Source organism: Panicum virgatum, chromosome 7N (genome assembly GCF_016808335.1).
Source record: "Panicum virgatum strain AP13 chromosome 7N, P.virgatum_v5, whole genome shotgun sequence".
NCBI classification, from domain to species: domain Eukaryota; kingdom Viridiplantae; phylum Streptophyta; class Magnoliopsida; order Poales; family Poaceae; genus Panicum; species Panicum virgatum.
This window is the reverse complement of record NC_053151.1, coordinates 1,113,584-1,135,000: the sequence shown is the minus strand read 5'-3', so window position 1 is coordinate 1,135,000 and position 21,417 is coordinate 1,113,584. Positions and strand designations below refer to the sequence as shown.

Here is a 21,417-nt window from a genome sequence, read left to right as displayed (position 1 = left end):
GTACGCTCCTGGAGATGATCCTTCCGGTGAAGGACATGAATCTGATGATAGCCAAACAGAGGTCGATCAAAACTATCCTTCATTTCTTAAAGCCTTACCATGTGTCACGGCCCATGGGCCGACTGGGCCGCGCGGTTACTGTAGTGCACGGCTACTGTAGCACCGCGGCACAGCTCCGGTTACTGGAAACAGAAAGGGAGTTGAACCAGCTTAAATAGCCGGTCTCTGGGAAGCTAGTAACTCCGGTTCGAACCTTTTGCGTGAAGCGAGGACGAAAGCGCAAGAGAGTTATTTAGCAGGTGTGATTTACTCAACGTGTAGAGTAGATCTTAGCCGTTATCCTGGGTCGGGTCATTACAGGGGTATCAGATCCATACTCTCGCGGTTTCACGCCACGTACGGGCAGAAGTGCGCGTACATGAGCACGTCGACGCGTGGAAACACAGAAGCCAACAGTGTGACACCCTAGGTGTCTGCATAATCAATTTGCACTCATTGTATGTATCATGTGCTCAATTTACTTGAAAAAGGATCTTTTTGTAATTATAAAAGGTTATATGTGTAATTATGATTTTATGCAAGGTACTTTCTGTAGTTTAATTTGAATTGGTGTGCAATTATAGCTTTTGTGGAGGGTGCTTTTGCAAAATTCAGTGCATTTATTGCTTGGCAGGAAACTTTTCAAATCAGCCCATGTTTGAAGTGAAATTTCATTGAAAAAGTCAAGTTTCCTTTAAATTCAAAATCCCTTCATTGTTTTCAAATTTAGTTCTTGAATCTTTGGTCAAATAAATTTTTGCACAACATCAAAGTTGTAGATCTTGAAAAGTTGAACAACTTTCATGTTGGGCACTTTTTCATTTGAGCCCTATTTTAAAAGTTATCTCTGCTTTACAGTTTGGTCCCTGGAATTTTCAGAAATTGCAAAATGAACCTTTTCTCCTTCCTCCAGCTCCTTCCTCTGCTCTCCCGCCGTCGCCGCTGTGCAGAGCGCCGCCCGCCATGGAGAGCCGCCCCCGCGCCACCTCCTGCTCGTGCTGGCGTCCACGCGTCGCACTGGACCGCCTCCACCGCTTGTTGCCGTCGCGCTGTGCCCTCCCCGCTCGGCCACGCAGCGCAGACCGACCCCGCCGGCCGCCACCTTGCCGCCGCCGTAGAGAGCCCAAACCAGAGGCCCAGCTCTCGATCTTTCGTGCGCCTGAGCACTACAAGAAGCCCCGCACACTGTTCCTCTCTTCTTTTCGCCAGTTCCCTAACCCCACGCCCCAGAACGCCGCAGCCGCTCACCCCGAACCCCGGCGAGCTCCACCCCGCCGCGGAGCCGCCACTGCAGGCCCGCTCCACCCCTACAGCCCCCACCATTAGCCACGCCTCGTCCTAGCGCAGCTTCCCAGCCGCTTCTCGTCGCCCAAACCCTACCGGAGCTACCCCGCCGCCGTGCTCCGAGCCCGCAAGCCGCCGCTCGCCGTCGACCCGTCATCTTCGGCCCTCCTCTCGAGCTCCAAAGCCACCCAGAGGTGCCCCTTGGTCTCCTTAACCTCCCACGCCCCTCCACTCTCACCGCCGGCGCTCACCATCGCCGGATTTGGCCGGCCATCCTCCCTCTGTTCTTTTCCCCACGGCCGAGGACCCCCGTGCTAGAATTTGAGAAACCCCAGGGGGTTTTCTGAGTAGTCAGTGACACATTTGAATAGTGCTATAGGGACTTGTTTGTAATAGTTTGCTGCAAACTTTGAAATTCTATATCAATTCATAGGAAATTCGTAAAATAGCAAATCTTGATGTTTTAGAATCCTCTTGGAGAGATCTATGCAGTAGAATCATAATATGTTAGGCTTTAGTTGCAGGTTTTTGCTGTAGAATTTGATTTGTGTTACTAGTTTCATAAAGGTTAATTGTTTTATCTTTTTCTTATCTACTGTTTGAAGCCTTGTCTTGCAATGAAATTTTTTATGGTGAATTACTCATGTGAATATAGTGTTGCTATAAAAATTTCATGCTCGGTTATGATGTATAGCTATTTCTTTGATTTAAAGCTTGTTTAGTAGACTTTAATTATGGTAAATATTTTCTGTTTATAATAAACCATGAAAATATTTCTGAGTGATCTTCCTGAGTAGTATAACTTGTTCATAAAGTATGAGCACTAGTTCATGACTAGAACAGGAGCTAAAAATGATTATTGCTAAACTGATGTTTGTTTTATTTATTTTCTCAGAATTAATTCTGTATAGATAAAATCATGAAAAATTCACAGTAGCTAATACATCCCTGTGTAAACTTCCTGTTAAATTTTCAGCTTTTTCTTTGCTCTAGTTTGATCTGTATAATTCATGCTTGTTCTAGATGTTATCTGAGTAAAGGAATTGTTGTGAATAAATGGCTAAATGTTATGGCATGATTTTTACAGGGTAGCTTAATCTGTTCATGTTCTGTTTAGGGTAATTTTTTCTAAATTTATTTCTGTTTATGCTCTGAGTTGTTAAGTTATTAGCAAACCATGACTTAGTTGTTATAGGAAATCACTCCACTTGGTAATGAAGTTAGTAAACTTCATTTGTGCTGTTGATTATGATGCCTTGTGTAGTTAGCTTTGTTATTTAACTACTCTATAAACGATTGCCCATGTGTGCTTATAATGTTGTTCTTGCATTACATATATACACGACTGCCTTATCGGACGGGACGTACGAGCTGATCCCGGAGTCTGACGGAGGTAATCTCGAAGCTCAAGCGAACACCGCCGTACTAACTGAAGCCCCGGACCAAAGTTCGGAAGAGCCTAGGGCTGAAATAGTTAGCGACTACCGAGAAGGCAAGCCCCGGACATAACCTATATTTCAAATTATTATCATTTACTGTTGTTACTTACTTGTGCATTTACAGTTCTTAGGATTTGAATTGAAACCCTAGATGCATGATCCTAGGAACCTATGTACTGAACACCAGACCTGAGTTCGACTACTTGCTAAGCTTATAGGACCGGTAAAAGTCGAGTGATTGCCTGTCACTCGCGAGCTTTATAGGAATTGCTTGTTTACTTTCTGTTGTCAATATAAGGACGACGGACGGGGTTGTGTTCGATATCATAACCTTATGTGAGACCCCGTCTGTGTTGATGAACTTGCTAAGGTCGCGGTGTGTGGTAGTGATGGTTAAGTTTTTGAACGTACTAACCACATGCCGTAAATATGGTACGCGGTAAGCCTAGTAGCCGATTGGACCGGGGAGTGGATATACCTATCACTCTCTCTTTAGAGATAGGTTTTTAAATGTTATTGTTGATCAACACTGCGACTTCAAGGGACAAGGGTGGACCGGACACGGGTGGACCATGGAGCCCTGTAGTCGGGGAGAGTGACCCTATCCACAAGCCGGAAAGAAAGGTCAACGGTTGTTTGGGAACGACCCGACGGTGTTCCAAACGTGTGTGTTAGGTCTGTCTGGCCAGGTTAACAAACTCGATTCGAATCGTCTGCTTCCCACAGTTTGGGACTGCTTGATCTCTTTGCCACACAGAGTAATAAGACCAACATTATTATGATTAATCTTGATGTTTGCTTAAAGTTCTACCATGGTTGAATAGTAGTTGCTTACATAGAATGGTTAATCAACTAGAATATGGAAAGCTAAAAGAAATAAGGACCTACTCTTTATTGCTTTTCAGCAAAGGAAACCAGAGCCTCACAAACCCTGCATAGTCTAGCTAAAGTGAGTTAAGTATACCCGTTGACGGTTAAGTCTTGCTGAGTATTAGAATACTCAGCCTTGCTGTTGAAACTCTTTTTCAGGTTTGAGTTTTGAGGACCAAGTCGCTAGTTTGTCTTGGCCCTGCTCTTTGCCTCCTGGCTGGTTCGTAGAATGGGATACGTCTTCGGCCGGCAATGACCCTAACGAGTGATACCTTGCTTGGGCTAGCTTGGTACCATTTTGCGACGTGTTGTAGCCGTCGTGTTTTATCTTCCGCTCTTTAAACTCTGAAACTTTACCCTTATGGCTTGTATAACAGCTTTACTAAAGTTGGTTTTGTAATAATGTTTTAGAGCTGGTTTGTAATAACTTTTATGCCTGTGATGCAAAAACTTGTGGTTGTAATATCTCTGGACTCGCCTTCGTGCGGGGTATGCTTGTTCAATCCGAGAACCGGTGGTTGTATCGGGACGTTACCCGACAGACCAAGAATTGTTCCGTTTGAAGTGCGTTTGTGCCAGTGTTGCCTTTATGATGATGGCCTGCGCACTTGAGCCGGGATAATTCGGGTGGTTCTGCCACAGCTGGTATCAGAGCTACAAGTGTACACCAGAGGTGTTGGAACCTTAAAAATCGTTTTCCGTATAAAATTGGAACAACAAAGAATTTCGGAAAGCTACGTTGGATTCGTTAAGGGTTGTGCATAGAACGTAAAGTTCTAGGGAATTTACGGGAATTACTAGGTGGTTATTTATGTATGGTTTATGTATCTGACTTCCAGCACTTTACATTTTGTCAAACCATACTCACAAGCAACTCTTAATTTTTGTAACGACGCACCTACGTTAAGGTAAGAAGGTAAGGATCCTCAGTCAGCTGAGGGAGTCTGACCTTTCTGTCGGTGATGCGAGCCGAACGCTGCCCTCAAGCAGTGGCTTACTTGAGGTGCTTTCAATATACCAACTATTGGTTGACTATATTGGAAGTAAAGTGTGCTCAGTCAGCTGAGGGAGTCTGACCTTCCCGTCGGCGATGCGAACCGAACGCTGTGCTCAAGCAGTGGCCTACTTGAGCTGCTGCCAATATATCGATCTCGGTCGACTATATTGGGAGTAAAGGAACTTGTGAATACGCCACTGAGTAGCGTATGTTAACATTGGCCATACGGCGGAAATTGTATGGCTGCCGCTTGTATAGTGAGCGGTAATGTTTGGGGACGCTTTCATGAGTGCTGGCATGAAAGGTTCATTGGATATATATATATCTTCTGCAGGTACACTAACCGCGATTCGATAAGTTAAGAACAGTTAGAATGTATCGACTAGCTATATAGGGAGAGCCATATTTATATATGCCACCGTGCTAACCACGTAAGCCCAACGATAGTTGGCAATTGTTTATCTTGTGAGGACGGTCAGGACGTGCATGCATATTTGGTTGATGTTTACTTTGATTCCTAGAATTGGAAAATGTACTTGAGTTTTCTTAAGGAATCCCTAGAGTTTGTTTCCATGACTATGTTTAGTGTGGTTAAACAAAAGGGTTGAATGAAAACTTGGTTTGAGAGAGGGAGTTTGAGTCATGTCTTTATCCCTAGTTCCATCTTGATGTCTTGATGATCTTTCGTTCCATAGAATCTCAAATGATGAACCAGTACCAATGATTTTGGGAGCAAGAAAATTTCATCTAATGGATGTCTTCCATAATTACAGATGGTTGGTCATACTCGTGGAACGCCTGATGGCTTCGGCCGTGAGACTGGCAGTGGGACTCAGCAGCCACCGCCACCACCGCCGAATCTGGCCGAGTTAATGGCCATGCAAACTGAATTGTTTCGCCAGCTGGTCCAAGGGCAGCAGAATCAACCACACCAGCAGCACGGAGGACGTGATGCTCAACCAGCGGGTTACCAGGAATTCTTTGGTACCCAAACTCCACTTTTCAGCCGAGCGGATGACCCACTGGACGCCGATGCTTGGCTCCGTACTATCAATTCTAAGTTTGCTTTGCTAGCGGTACCTTGTGCTGATGCAAACAAGGCCCACTTTGCCGCCCAGCAACTTCGTGGTCCTGCACGTATATGGTGGGATCATTATTGTGCGATGCAGCCTACTGAACATGTCATCTCTTGGGAGGAATTCCGAAATGTCTTCAGATCACATCATATTCCTGAGGGACCGATTGAAAGAAAGTTAAATGAGTTCTTGGCTCTAAATCAAGGAACCCGCACTGTTCTACAATATGCACAGACCTTCAATCACCTGTGTCAGTATGAGGGCCATCATGCTGATACTGACGCCAAGAAACGGGATCGTTTTCGTCGTGGCCTCATTACCAAGCTCAAGGAACGCCTGAACCTTGTTCAGCCCAACACTTACAATGAGCTGGTCAACCTAGCCATTACAGACTTGACCCCCAAGCAATATCCTAACCGAATCAATCTAACTTATCTCTTTCCCAACAAACCCAACTAATCCTTATTAACGGCACTGTCCACGCGGTACTGTTCACGCGCTATAGTACCGCGTGGCCCTAGACCGGCTCCACTTGCCATAACAGCGCGGCTCCCTCGCAGGCGCGGCGCAGCGCAGGTCCTTCGCGGGTATGTCTTCCTCGGTCTTCAAGTTCCTCTTCTCCTCCCCTTCCTCTGTTTTTAAAGGCATGACTCCTTGTTGGACATGGCTGCCGACAGCCCCTCTTTATTCATATAAAATGCAACATTTCATGCACATCACATGGGTAGGGCCTGCTACTGTGATTAGGACATTAGATCCTCTATTTATTTGTTAATGGCACTGCTTCACATGCTAATTGCTCTGACTTATGTGCTAAAGTTATTTGTTTTATACAACTAGACAACTGCTCCGTTTTATATGCAGAACTGATTGTAGGGGTGCTATTGCTGCTGCTTTTCCATGTGCATGACTTATAATTTTATTTATTCATGAAGACATGTACTTACTTTTGTGTTACTGGTATTTGCTCACCTGCTGTCCTGACCCATGCTATTTGCTAACTGCTCATTAACTTGTATGAAATATGCAGCTGATAGCTCAATGGCAAGTCCAACTTCTGCCAACGGCGAGTATGATCTCAAGATTGATCCTGCCCGGAAGCCACGAAGATCAACTGACCCAGGGTGGAAGTATGCATATTGGCCGGACCTTGAAAACAAAGATAAGGTGGAATGCTTGCTATGTGGTGATCATTTTCGTGGAGGGATAAAAAGGCTCAAGCAGCATTTGGCAGGTGGCTATGGAGATGCAAAACTGTGTCCAAAGTCAACCAGTGAATTAAGGAAGGAGATGACAGCTTACATTGAATCCAACAAGAGAAAAAGACCAATATACCTAGGTGAAGAGGAGGAAGAAGTGGTGGAGGTGGCAGCAAATGGGTCTGCGGCTGTACATGAGAATGAAGCTTCTGTTGTGGAGTCTCAAGCCTCCAAGGTGCAGCCTAAGCCTAGTTCAGGTACAGCAGCCAAAAGAAGGCAAGCAACCTTACAATTCAAGGCAAGTGACAACAAGAAAAAACCACAGACAAAGGCACCCAAATCTGTTGTTGAGATGATGCGGAAAACACCAGAAGAGATGGTGGATGAGAGACTTGCAGAGTCTTATCAGCCCACAATTGTGTCCATTACAAAAAGTAAGGAAGAGAAGGAATATGTGGATATGCAGTGGGCTCTGTTCTTCTATGAGTGTGGGATACCTTTTAATGCAGCAGCTTCTAGGCAATTTCATATTGCAGTCGAGGCCACAGTACAATATGGTTCAGGGTACAAGCCTGTGACACCTTATCAGTTGGGGGAGCCATTGCTTCAAAAGGCCGTGAAGGCAACAAGCACTATGAGGGAGGATCATGAGCGGGCATGGAAGCATTACGGGTGCATACTCATGTCCGATGGTTGGTCTGATAAGAGGGGACACCACCTTATTAACTTCTTAGTGAACAGCCCAGAGGGTACTTACTTTTTGGAGTCCATTGATGCATCAAGTGAAGTACATGATGCAAACATGCTTGCTGATTTGCTAGAGGAAAAAATTGAGGGCATTGGGAGAGACAACGTTGTTCAAGTTGTCACAGATAATGGTGCCAACTTCAAGGCAGCAGGCAAGCTTCTGATGGAGAGGATTCCTACGATGTTTTGGAGTCCATGTGCTGCACATTGCTTGGACCTCATGCTGGAAGACATAGGAAACTTGAAGGAGTTCAAGAAACCTATTGCACGTGCAAGGCGTGTGACAACTTTTATATACAGACATGGAAGAGTCCTTAGTGCCATGAGGGAGAAGACTGGTAGGGCTGGCATTGTGAGAGCTACAGCCACTCGTTTTGCAACTTCATTTCTTACTCTGAAGAGCATGTATAAGCACAAGGATGAATTGAAGTCTTTATTTGTTAGTCCTGTTTGGACTGGGAACAAATTGGCAAAGACCAAGGCTGGTCTTGATGTGCATGACATTATCCTCTCCACACAGTTTTGGAATTCAGTGGAAGATTGCCTTAGAGCATCAGCCCCACTCCTTATTGTGCTTAGGGTGGTTGATGGAGATGAGAGGCCAGCTATGCCGGAGGTTCAAGCATTAATGAAACATGCAAAGGAGAAGATAACTCAAAGCTTTGCCATCCAAACCAAGAAGAGTTTGCTCAAGAGTATCATGGCCATAATTGAGCGACGTTGGGAGAAACAAATGGATCACCCACTATATGGGGCTGCAATGTATTTGAACCCAGGGAAGCTACATCCTCTCATAAGAGATGATGATGATGCAACTGTTGGACAGCTAAGAGGTTGCTTTCTTGATGTGCTTGCAAGAATGGTGGAAGATGAGGATACTGGAGACAAAATCAACGCTCAAGCAATGGATTATGAATACCTTAGAGGAAATGCTTTTTCAAACAAAATGGCCAAAGACAACATTGCAACAATGAGCCCTCGTAAGTGTTGCTGTTCTATTTTAATTTCAGCAAGGGTACATTATGGAAATTTAATTCCAGCAGCAAGTGAGCATTATTTTCAGTCCTAGGTCCTAATATATGATTGTATTTGTTATTCTAGTTGAGTGGTGGCGTTCTTATGGTGACCAAGCTATTGAGCTACAAAGATTTGCTAGGCGTTTGGTGAGTCTTTGTGCCTCATCATCTGGATGTGAGCGCAATTGGAGTACGTTTGAATTTGTGAGTTTCTCCTCATTTGACAACTATTGTTAGTTTGTTATCAATATTTTCAGCAAATAGTTTATTTATTTATTGCTACATTCTATATCTTACTTTGTAGATCCACACAAAGAAAAGAAACCGGTTTTTGCATAAGAGGCTGAATTCTATTGTCTTTGTTTCCTACAACCGAAAGATGAAAGCTAGGTTCCAAAAACTACGCCACAAGAAGGGGAAGAACTTTGATCCTTTGGTTGTCGAGGACTTCAGTTGGGACAATGAGTGGGCTGACTCATTGCATGTAGCCCCTGAAGGAGCGCGTGGGTGTGAGTGTGACCTTACATGGGACCTTGTGGATAATGCTGTTGGAGCATCACAATCACTTCGTGGTCGAAAATTACCAAGAAGAGCCCACAACGTGTATTCAAGAAGAAATTCACCACATATTGTTGAAGGGGAGTTGGGTTCAGAAAATGAAGAGGAAGAAAATGAAGATCCACATGATGATGCAGATGTCACAGATTCTGAGGAGCCTAATGGTGCCAATAATGGTGGAGAACAAGTGGAGGCAGCAACCAATATTCCAGGAGAATTTGATGATGGCTATTGAGACTCGAGAGATGGGAGAGTTCAAAACTCCATATAACCTATCTATTTTGCTAGTTCACATATCTGCTGCCCTAGCAGCAAGTACTAGTTAATATTATGCCACTAGAACCTAGTTTGTGGCTATTTCAGATTTGATATTGTCCTAAATTATGTTCTGCTGCTACTTGGTGCCTTGCTGTTTTGCTACCTTATGGCGTGCACTGTGCACTACTGCACTAGTACTGATTAGTATGTTATTATAAGGTTATGAATTGGCATATTAAGTGTTGACTTGCTTCTGAATTTTTTGTTGCACTATATATTAATATTCTTACAAGGCGTCGCCTAGGCGAACGCCTAATTCGCCTAGGCAGCTAGGCGGTGGTTACTCGCCGCGCTTCGCCTTACCGCCTTTAAAACCATGGAATTGGCAACAAACGAGGTATGTATGTGCTGCACTAGTGTATAAAATTCTAGCTTACAACGCCTAAGCAATGTGTGTATGGCGTCGCCTAGGCGTCCGCCACAAACGCCTAGGCGTTGTGAAGGGGGTCGGGCGCCGCGCCTCGCCGCGTCGCCTCAAAAACATTGGTAAGTCTTATGTTAATGCTTCTATGGTGACTGTCCGCCTACCTCAGCTCACTTGATGCTGACCTCTGTATACAAACTTTATTAGGGAAATTGAAAGATTTAGTAGAAATAAGTTAAACCCTATTGGCATGTGTAGCCCTTTTGCTGTGTTATATCGACTGGTAGAAATCAAGGACCACCAAGTTATAAATCACTATAAGGTCATATTACAGGAATGCTGGATAGATAAATCACTATAAGCTTCATGACATATCATTGTCATTTTATTTATTGCATATAACAATTACTTACCAACTTTACAAGGAAGTGAGGTTTGTTCTGTGCAGTGTGCTATTCCTTTTGCACAAAAACTACAATTGCAAGCTGAACTCATGTTGCTCCGCCAATGTTTTTGCATTGAGAACATAGTAAAATTTTGAGTTGCGATGATTCATGTTACCTTTTTGCTTCCATGATTCACTTTCACATACTACTGTCTACTCATATCCTATGATGCTGACTAACTAGCATTCTTATTTTATCTGCAGCCATCAAATATGGGCAGCTTGGACATGTATGCGAAAACAAAGATCTTGTGAGTGGTTCTTGGGAAGGACGATCAAGCTTTGTTGCTATCTGAGTGTTATTCAGCCTGCTACTTGAGAAGTTTTTGAAACTCATCGTCCTTTTCTTCTTTATCCAGACTAATAAGTTCCCTACTCTTTCTCAAGTACTCTTGGTAGCGGTCCTCCCATAAGGATGTGCATTCTGGGGTTGCCTCCACCTCAGTGAAGCATGGCAGCATCGTTATCTCTGATTACAACAAGCAAAACAGAGAGACGAGAAAATGAGTATATCTGTGTTGAAATGTGTAGCTTCAGATTCATATTATTTAAGAAATTAGGAAAACAAGACCAGCTGATAGATAGCAACAGAAAATAATTCTGAGTTGCATACAGGGTACAGAGTATTCCATCACCGAAATACTGGAACTACCAAGTTGTCCAATATAAAATCTATTACAATTAGCTGCACAATAACTCTCGATAAGGTGACACTAGGAAAAAAAAAATCTTGGAATACTATACAAGTTTATGGCTGAAGGGATTAAAGGAAAAAAGAAACACACTGAAAGAACACATCTGTTTTTCTAATGTGCATGAACAGATAGGAAAACTCAATTTTACCCCAGTTTGTTTCTCAACCAAGTACCTTCATATCAGTTTCAGATCAAACCCAACTGAAAAAAAAAAATCCTCCCACGAAATTTACTCATACCTAACCAGATTTTGGGGATATCTTAGTTCTGTATATATACAAAGGCAGGGAACTAAAGCTGATGGAAACCGAATCTAAATTATAAGCCCTGACAATGCAAAATTAGTTTACTATATCATAAAACACCATTATACAGGCCCATAAGATTTATGACTAGTGAACTTGGAAACTTGCCCGCCATGGCTCTTGTCAGCTGCACCTTGGAAGAGGGGTGGTGGCTGTGGAATGAAAAAAATGAAGAAAAGGATAGATGTGTTTCCATGTGCTGGTGCTAGAGTAAATTAGGTAACTCTGGATATAGTTAGTTTAGGATTGATTGTAATCCCAGTATAACCTAATTCCTTTTTGCCCTCCAAGCCATGTACTCCTATATAATCATCCCAAGGTGCTCAAGCAATATATCCCACGCATTATACCCAATCTTACATATGGTATCACGAGTCTAGATTCTAACCTTACGCCTCTGGCTTCCGTTGCCCTCGCGCCGCCCCCGGGGAGATCTATGCGCAGATCCCTCTGATCCGCCGTGCAGTCGTGGTCAAGACACAGTAGAAGGGCCTACCTCTACCTATGGCCGTTCCATGGCTGCGTTGCGCGTCGTCCTCGTCGGGCACCGCGTCGCCATGGGGCCACCGCCGGGCCTGCCTTGCCTCCACGTCGTCGTCCCTTCGGCTCCGATTTGGATCCGCCGCCCCTTCCACGCCAGGCGCTCCTCCCACCAGCGCCGCCGCACTGCTGCCCTGAGCGCTAGTGCGCGGCTGCGAAGGTAGGGTCGCCAGGCCATCACGCCGTTGGGTCCCGCCGGGCCGTAGCGACGTGGGGATCCGCCCCTCCCGCCCTCCAAGGCCGGCTCTCTCTCTTCCGCGCTGCTAGGCCTACTATCCCCTTCCTTCTCAGCGCCGCTTCCGCCGCCGCCATGGAGCGTGAGGACGCAACTGCGGGGGGCGGCTCAGGGGCCATCAGCCTGCCGCGCAGCTAGAGCGGAGACTCACCTCGCCCCCCTTTGCTATGCCTCTCTCTCCCTCTGTTTCTTTCGACCAATGGTGGATGAGATAAGGATAAGGTGGAGCGCATCACTAGGTGCACCCATGATTGTACCCATAGGCCTCTTGTTGCTATGTTTCTTTTTTTTCTCTATCAGAGATCGGGTTTGTGTCGCCCTTCCGTTCGTCGCCACATCGTCATCGACACTCCCAAGGATGAGGTTGTCGCTGCGCCCTCACAGGCTGCAGCGCCGACGTTCGTGATCAAGCCACCATCAATGGTGTCGCTGCCTTTTCAGGCGGTGACACCACCATGTTGCTGGTCCTCGTCAAGCTAGCTCTGGGTCCAAGTCCGCGCCTATTGCCCCACGCTCGCGGACACTGACGCTGATGTTGCTAAAGGAAGATGTAGTCACGCTCTTTAGCTGTGCCATCTACCATCGCAGTCGGTTCATTGTCCTTCTGAACCTGTTGGCAAGAAGCTGCTGATTTTCTGTATTCGGGCGCCTTCGCTGACACTTTGGACCCGCGTCCTCCACGGCTTCAACCACGTCCACCTGGACCTCGGCTACTTCGGCACTAAGGGGCTACCATGTGCTTGACAAGCCTCTTTTGCTCCCATTCCTGCCACAACATCTGCGGCGCATCGAAGGTTGCGATTATGGGGGGATGTCATATGTTTGGCTTATTCTCCAATCTCATCGTCTGCACGCTCCTGTTGTGACTGTGGGGGATGAGTATATTAGGAAACTCCAGATATGGTTAGTTTAGGATTGATTGTAATCCCAGGATAACCTAATTCCTTATCTCTAGGAGAGGCTACTTGCCCTCCAAGCTATGTAATCAGCCCAAGAGGCAAGCAATATATCCCACGCATTATATCCAATCTTACAGCTAGTGTTTTGGCCCATCTATTCAAACTATGGGCCTGTTCAGGACTGCTCACCACTCCACGTTTCTAGCTCCATGGAGTGGACTCCCTCCCCAATGCCCCAACTCCACCAAACCCCTGGAGCAGCCAACTCAATGGAGCTTGAGGCCTCCCCTAGTTTGTTTTAATGGATTTGATGGACTAGGTAAAAGGGTGCTCTAGAAATTTGTGGAGCTACTCCACCATAGAGTTTTTGGAGTGAAGCTGAAAACATCCAAAACAGGCCTATAGACTCAAATTTAGCATCTCTGAACCATCCTCTGCTCCAGGCCACTAATTGTCACCCCATCGTGCATCAGCGACTAGAAAATGGATCCATTTTGGGGCATTGCTGAGGAAGGAGGACAAACGAGACAATACATACTGCTTTCTTCCTTCTAGACACCACTACAATGAATATCCTTACGAAGCATGGATGGTTTAGCAATATGTTCTCATTTGATATTACCTGATCTTTGCTTTCATAAAGAACTATGGGAAAATTACCTCCACGGCCCTAGAAATAATACCACTCCCTTCATGGCCCTCAAAAGTTGAATCTTCCTTATTTGGCCCTAATTTTAACTTTTATCCCTTCTATGGCCCTATCGTCAAAGTCTGTCAGTGGTATTGTTTGAGGGCCAAATAAGGACGATTCAACTTTTGAGGGCCAACAAGGGAGTGGTATTATTTCCAGGGCCGTGGAGGGAATTTTCCCAAGAACTATAGCTATATTATTTTAGATTTGATTTGAAGCATATGGTTCATTTTTTAATAAATATTGGCTGCCCACATCCTCAATTGTAGAGGTTGGAATATAAACTATTCCACTATCTAATACTTGGCACATACGTCCTCGAACGTAGAGGGTCGAATATTAACTATTCTATTATCTACAAAAATCACAGTGGACCTGAAACTAAATGAGCTTGCAAAGTAGCAATCATAGAATAAACAATATGCAAAACTATTTTACTGCAACAAAATATCAAACTATCAAGTGAAGTGCCACCTAGAAAGACAGCTTACGAATTTGTTTATTATTCTCAGATTGTTGCGATATTGCTTTCTCAGTCTCATCGTAGATTCTGCCCAGTATAGATGTTGAATGGTAAGATTCAAATCCTTTTTTCTCCATGAAGTGCGGATATGCTTCTACCCTGAGATCACGATCAACTTTTACCTGTTCAATGAGCAGAAACATGCAATGAAACAATATTGTCTATGTAGCACCGATACGGATAGGCGTATCAGTATCGGTCCGATACGGATACGTGGATACGTCAAATTTCTGCAAAACTTAAAGACACAAAGGTGTATCGGAGTATCGGATACGGATACACGGATACGTATCGGATACGTGATACGGGGTCATGTTGAAGTATCGGGGTTACAGAGAATATTGTAGCAGAGCAATACTTGCAAACAGATCAAATATTCGAGGATATATGTGCAAGTATTTGGAATATTGTTTGCAAACAGTTAATAATCCAAATACTTGCAAACAGATCAAATATTCGAGGATTATTAAACAATATTTAATAAGCTGTCACAAAACTTATTACTCAGTGAAGTGCAACTTTGTCCTTATAGTATTAAATCTAACCAAGAGGCAAGTGCACTTTCATTTCTTTTTTGCCAAACAGATCAAATATGAAAAAGGAAGATGATATGAAATGCATAACTTTATAGAAGCCTAGACCATTCCGAAGCATTCGAAAACAACTGTACAAGCGTAAGATTGGAATTAACCTTGCTCCCATCCAGAGCCCAATAATAAAGGTTAACTAATTTAATCATCTTCTTCGCAATTGATTTCCTTTCTTCTTCATCAACTTCTTCTGTTAAGAACTGGTCCATATATGCTAACCAACAATCAGATGATATACCAAGTGCATAACTGGAAGGAGGGAAATCCAAACATGTACCGATCATATCAACAGAATGAAACTCAAACAGGTCTTGTAGAGATAACAAATTTATAGTTAGGAGACTAGTGAAGAATCAAAGATCTCAGCACGCCCATGATATCCAATGTTTATCATTCTAGGAAACATCCTCACATTACATAAAGGCACCGTATCCTATGGAAACCAGACCTCCTATGCAAACTTTGGAAACTCCAATCAACACCACAGGATCTTCATCCAAAGGCTATGGACAAAGATGGGTACATTTTGCACATATGCGCCCGCCACTCCCCCCACCCTGACGTGCACGTTTTGCACTGAGCCCCCTCCATCCAATTCCGTCAGCCCCGTCAGGCCTCCTCCGTCCGTTCCGCTCCTGCCCAGGATGTGTCGCAGTCGCCCAGCTCCATGCCGGCCTCCGGCAGCTCCGCCGGCCTACAGTCGTTAAGCCGTATCGGCCTCCGGCAGCTCCGCTGGCCTCCAATACCAGCGCCGCCGCCGCCCTTTGCGTTCTGCCTGGAGCTGCCGGCCTCCTTCTCCATCGATCTGCGTCGCCGCCCTTCGTATCTGCGAACAAGGCCGCGCTGGAGGCGGAGCGCATGACGGCATCACTCCTGGTCAAGACGAAGCTCTCCATCTCATTCTCCCCTGCGTCGTGCACGAGATCCGGCTGGTGTCCAAGTCCGGCAACGACTGTCGTGTGTTCGTCGGGGAGGCCGAGGCCATGCCGCTGATGGTGCATGCTGAGGCCAAGGACGCGGGGCTCCAGCTGCTGAACCTGTCCATCCTCGAGGCCAACAAGAAGCGCATCATGCACGCCGAGGACCAGGCTGCATCAATGCTCTGCTAGTGAAACTAGGAATTGATTTGCTCCCTCTTAACAGAGAGCGCCTCAGCCAGAGGGGGCAGCGCCAAATCAAGGCCGGGCGGCCCTGAGATGGACGCCGGGAGACAGGTCCATGGCAGCAGTGCTCGATGCGCCTCTAGGGGCTCTGTTCGAGGCAGGCAGAACGAAGGCCGGCGGCGCCATATCCATGGCCTTTCGGGCGGCCCGATGCACCTCTGATGGAGATGGAGGCTGGCGGCGCAGATGGAGATTAGGGCTCAGTGCAAAACGCGCACGTCATGGTGGGGGGAGTGGTGGGCGCTTATGTGCAAAATGTTCCCACCTCTGCCCATAGCCTTTGGATGAAGATCCTGTAGTGTTGATTGGAGTTTCCAAAGTTTGCATAGGAGGTCTGGTTTTCATAGGATATGGTGCCTTACATAAAACAATATAAAATCACATCGATCTAAAAAACCGGTATTCAATGGAGTGTATTGCCAACGATGTTGTAATCAGTTTATAGTAACTTATCATTTATGCAGCTTATTCATATCAACTAATGTGATGATGGCATTTTGGCAATCAATGATAAAATAAGAAAAAAATGCAAAAAATTCAAAATGACCTCTTTGGGTGCCCACAAGCTATACAATCCGATGTTTCGGTTACAAGAACACTATATATTCAACAGATAAGATATATCCATAGGCTTGTAACATAGATTCAGAATATATCCTAAGTTGAATTGCACAAATTCACCAGTAGCCCCACTACATTCTGCCTGTATCCTGCCCACACATCTATGAAACTGTCTCTCTCCCATGGAAACAAGGATAGGACCTAAAACACTTGACCAAAACTAAGTGGCTGGTGGCACAAGGATGAGGACTCGAGGAGGTAAGAAACTCCTCGAGCCCCAGATATGGACCACTTTTGTAGCGCCTCTCTTGTGACCGAGATGATGCTGGCCAAGTTAGGAGCAACCCCATCAAACAAACAGCGATTGCGGTGGTTTCATAAAGACCAATCTCCTAAGATGATGACGGAATTTAAGCCTTTTCAGATCTGATCATTAACACTTCTACTTGCACCAGCCCACCAATCATCAAAGTACAGATCTTTCATTTGTGCGGCTAGTGTCTGCAAGCCAACTTTCTGAAGAAAGCTGAACCATATCTGATGGTTGAAGACACATGAGACCAGCAAGTGGTCAATGGTTTCCTCAGCCTGGTCACAGAGTGGGCAGGCTGCTGGATGGGGAAGCCCATACTTGTAAATAAGGAATTGCATTATAAGCTTGAAGGCACCAGGTTTTCGGTATGTCAGCATACTGCAATTTCATCTTGCTTTGCAATTAAGCATGACCATATCGCATAATTGATAGGATATCATGAAAAAATTAAAGAAATGTGATTCAGTAAATAATAAAGAATCGTTATATGGTTTTTCAAAAGCAAAAGAGCTATGAACGATGAAATTCAAAACCAAAGTAACATCCAGTGAAAACTATGATATGCTTAATAGTTGAAGAAATGCAGTACTTGGGTATAAATGTAGTCGTCAAGCATTCATTAAATAGTAATCTTTCAAGAATCGATTCATCAAAATCCAGGGGTCCCTTAGGCTTGTGCTGGGTCTCCTCAGTTTGAATAGTGGAACCCAAGGTTCACTTCGCTTCTCGAAGCCCTTTAGTAGCTGAAAAACACAATTTTTTTGCTATAAGATTTGCAACAGCCCATTTGATAAGTTAAAAAAAATAGTGCATAGTAACCAATGTTTCAAATAGCGGGCTATAGGATTTAGCGGCAGCCTTTTTCCAGCTGCTAAACGGCACTATAGCCTGCTATTTAAAACACTAATAGTAATGTGTATAACAATGCAATTATGCTAGCACATAAAGGATGTAATTCTTTAAAACAAGAAATACCAAATATTTAAAGGAAAAATCTAGTCAGTCTGGCTCCGCTCAATGGTGCAACAAGGAGGTGGCCAACCGGCACCATCGGCAATGAGTCAGGATGTGGCACAGGGGTGCCCTACTGCAAAGCTGATGGTGTAGCGGGCCAAGGCAGGCTGGCGGCAGGGATAGGGGTCAAGGGGAAGCACCAGTCATGGGGAACACGATGACAAAGGAAGCTCGATAATATTGTGAGATTTGAGAGCAAAGGAGATGTCCATTCAACAGAGACTGAAGTGGTGCTTTGCGCCCACTGGAGCTCAAGTCTACATCCGCTTTGTCATGATGTGGTGCTTTTGTCATATCAGAGCACCCACTGTAGACCATGTTCTTTTTTCTTGAACATACGCAGGAGAGCTGCCTATAATTGTATTAATAGAAGAAGAGAGTCATACAGACCCGAACACACACCCACACTCTATCCCTGCAAGAACTTAATCACCTATGCTTTTCAAGGAAGACCTGACCACACCACCCACTAAGGCACAACACCACTGGCTGTGTGTAAGGACAGTCCCTAGCACCAGCTAAACTCCACAAATGGGCTTCCTCCCTAGCACGAGCAAGAGCCACAGGAATGCTAGGGGCAGCACCGTTGAACACACAATCATTTCTAAGTTTCCAGATGGTCCAAGCACCGAGGATTATGAGGGAGTTCAGGCCCTTTCTTGTATCTCCGTAGACCGTCAAAGCCGCCTTGTCCCACCAGTCATCAAAGAAGGAACGTCAGGCTGTGGAGCAAGTGCTGCAAGCCCAACAATCTGTAGAAGTTCAAACCAGAATTGTCTTGTAAACACACAACAGACATCGGTCCGGATGGGTGAGGCCTCTCCTAACAAGCCGGTCTGCTGTCCAGCACCGGTTGTGAGCAGCCAGCCACATAAAGTAACAGCTGTAGACCATGTTCTCGTGGCGCAACGGTTAAGCGTTGAACTCCGGTAGTTGATGAAACCCCTATTGCCAGCCCGGTTTGAATCTTGGTACCAGCTTCTTTAAGACAAAATCAGAGGGACGTCACTCCTGGTCGATTTTTTTTAAAAGTCAAAAGGGTGGAAGGCAAGATAAGGACGAGGTTGCTATGGCATTTAGAATGATGCCATCTGTAACTGCGTCATGCACTCATTAAAATCGGAACTATCCGATTGGTATTCATATTTGAGAATATCTAGATCCGTATTCGTACTCGAATTAAAACATGAAAATAAAGCTGTCTGAATTCATATTCAACCACATCCCGTCTGTTTCCACACCTGGATATCATTTTATGAGGATTGAGGAAAGTGGTTGAGTATTCCTATTGGTCAGTCCAAGGGGCAATACATGTTAGGAATGAGCAAGCACAAGGTGAAAAGATATCATCTAACACCTTAAAATAAGTTGAAATTAACTCTGATGGAGACTACATCCTCCAAGAGGCTGTGCACAGATGCGGGGAAGTTGGATTGGCTTCTAGATCCCATGCTCGTGGAGCTGATTGCATGTATACGAAGAGTAATTGTTGCCATATCATGTGGATTTGTTGACATGCTGAGCTCAAATATTAAGTCAAGCAAGGATTGGATATATCAGCTTCTGATCTATCTTCAGTTGGTGATTTGTTTTGTAAAATTGAACCTTGTGAGTCTGAATTTTATTAGCTTCTTCTACCTTAATTATGTACCTAGGCTAACAGAATTTCAATATTTCATTCCTATAAAAATAGCATTGCTCATGCAGTGGGACGAATGATCCCAGAAATGGTAGAGGGAGCCACGCATTCAACTCCAGCCTGATCACAGGTTGACTGTGTCATTATTATTAAATATTTTGGTATCTGATTAGGTAGTTAGAGCACCCCTGACAGGACAGGCGCTATCGCTAGCTGACAAGATGGAGAGAGGTGAGAGAAAGAACTCAAGGCCACTCAACACCAGAGCACTTGATGCTGCCGAAGCTAGATAACGTGTGGAATCAACATGCTCGGCCCCACAAGCACCATTGGGGTCATGCAAGACAAGCGCTCGCAGGCGCTAGTACTTCGATTTCCCTCGCTCTCTCACCTCCACGTTGGACTGAACCTGGCGACATAGTCCACTGTTTGGGACGCTCTTAGACAAGCTAAGCTCACCAAAGATGACTGGGGCTCATGGATTATGCAGCTTTAACTTTGGAAGTGGAAAACCTGACTATGACATAGATGGGAATTGTAACCCATACATGTCTAAAAAATAGATTACTTGTTCTCAAGGCCCTCAAGACCACAATTGGCTCGTATGGCTGCCTGTGAGCAAAAGATAGTGATGAGGTTTGTGGTAGCAAGTCCTAGTCACAGCAGACAAAATAAAAGATTCCTAAAGAACTTACATAAAATGAAAAACATAAATGAACTGACCATGTGATTTCTTGAGAACCAGTACTCATCACCATCAAAATCACTGTTGGCCATCTCATCAGCCAATGATCGTTTCCCAGAAATAGGAAAAAGTATTGCATTTTTTGAATACCCAACAAAATTCTTCTCCAGTCCACTAATTTGCCTTGCAGTTAAGGCATGTATATCGCCAAAATGGAGGCCAGGATGTTTGAACACAAGCACATCTCCAGAGTATTGGCCACTGTCACTGTTATGTAGGACATAAAGTCAGCTATAAAAAACAGTAGAGCCTGATGTCAAATATTATTCATGCTCCAATAGATAACTGCGTATTAATGTATGTTCTATAGGAGGCTATGCCAAAGAATGCTAGTTTTCAATATCTTCTGTGAAGCATAAAAACATTTCCCTTTTCATGTGAGGTAATAGCGAACCTTTCCATAACCCAGTTCTTAAAATCCCTTACAAGATTGTGTTCACAACTGAAAAGGTAGTCTAATTTGACTGACAGGGAAAAAGTATTGAATGGCCACATGTATTTGTTGCATCATCTTTTGACTATTTATGCTTTTGCCTAGGATATTCTTTTCAACCAAAACCAAATAAACAAGAAAATAGAGAACATCTTAGCTTAAAGAGCAAGTATACTAGAAAGCTAAAAAATGAATAATAAAAATGATAAAGTTGGAGCATTGCTACTTCAGAAATTATATACCATGCAAACAGTTACAGGAATTTGAAGTTTCTTAATAACAAGGTTATCCTCTCTAATTTATTAACATAATCATATTGTGTGAACTTGGCAATAAATAAATGGAGGATCATTGAAACAATGAAACATACAGAAAAAGGCATTCAAAGGGCACATATGAAACATACACATGAATGCTACCACTTACAGTATCACGCAAACTTCATTTGGTTTCAACGTTCCTGTAGGATCTGTTGAACCCATCAAATAATAGCATTCATCAATCGGTAGCTTTCCTTCTCTGAATCCTCTCATTTCCTGTTTGGCTATGAAATTAAGCCTAGATAGCAAGTGTGGCTCTTCTAATGGAATTCCGGAATGAATCATTATTTCCAACATTGAATCCTCCATATTAGCATATCTAGATGCAACTGCATGGACCATATAAAAAGAGCACTCCTTAATCAATGTACGATCAGGCAAGTGAAAGAAAGATTATAA

The 21,417-nt window shown here is 44.3% G+C and overlaps 1 protein-coding gene, 1 long non-coding RNA gene and 1 pseudogene across 2 annotated transcripts; 2 read left to right on the top strand and 1 right to left on the bottom strand.

Moving 5' to 3' along the window:
- The first annotated feature begins 6,254 nt into the window (after nucleotides 1-6,254).
- LOC120681676 lies at nucleotides 6,255-8,735 on the top strand. Its single transcript, XM_039963264.1, has 2 exons — nucleotides 6,255-6,292; nucleotides 6,736-8,735. Exon 2 carries the CDS (start codon nucleotides 6,747-6,749, stop codon nucleotides 8,718-8,720), a length of 1,974 nt encoding a protein of 657 aa, XP_039819198.1. The 5' UTR covers nucleotides 6,255-6,292; nucleotides 6,736-6,746; the 3' UTR covers nucleotides 8,721-8,735.
- A 36-nt stretch (nucleotides 8,736-8,771) lies between these two features.
- LOC120681746 lies at nucleotides 8,772-10,668 on the top strand. Its single transcript, XR_005678052.1, has 3 exons — nucleotides 8,772-8,871; nucleotides 8,972-10,029; nucleotides 10,557-10,668. It is a non-coding gene; the product is annotated as an uncharacterized LOC120681746 (long non-coding RNA).
- LOC120681665 overlaps nucleotides 10,386-21,417 on the bottom strand; it is a 32,681-nt pseudogene continuing 21,649 nt past the window's right edge.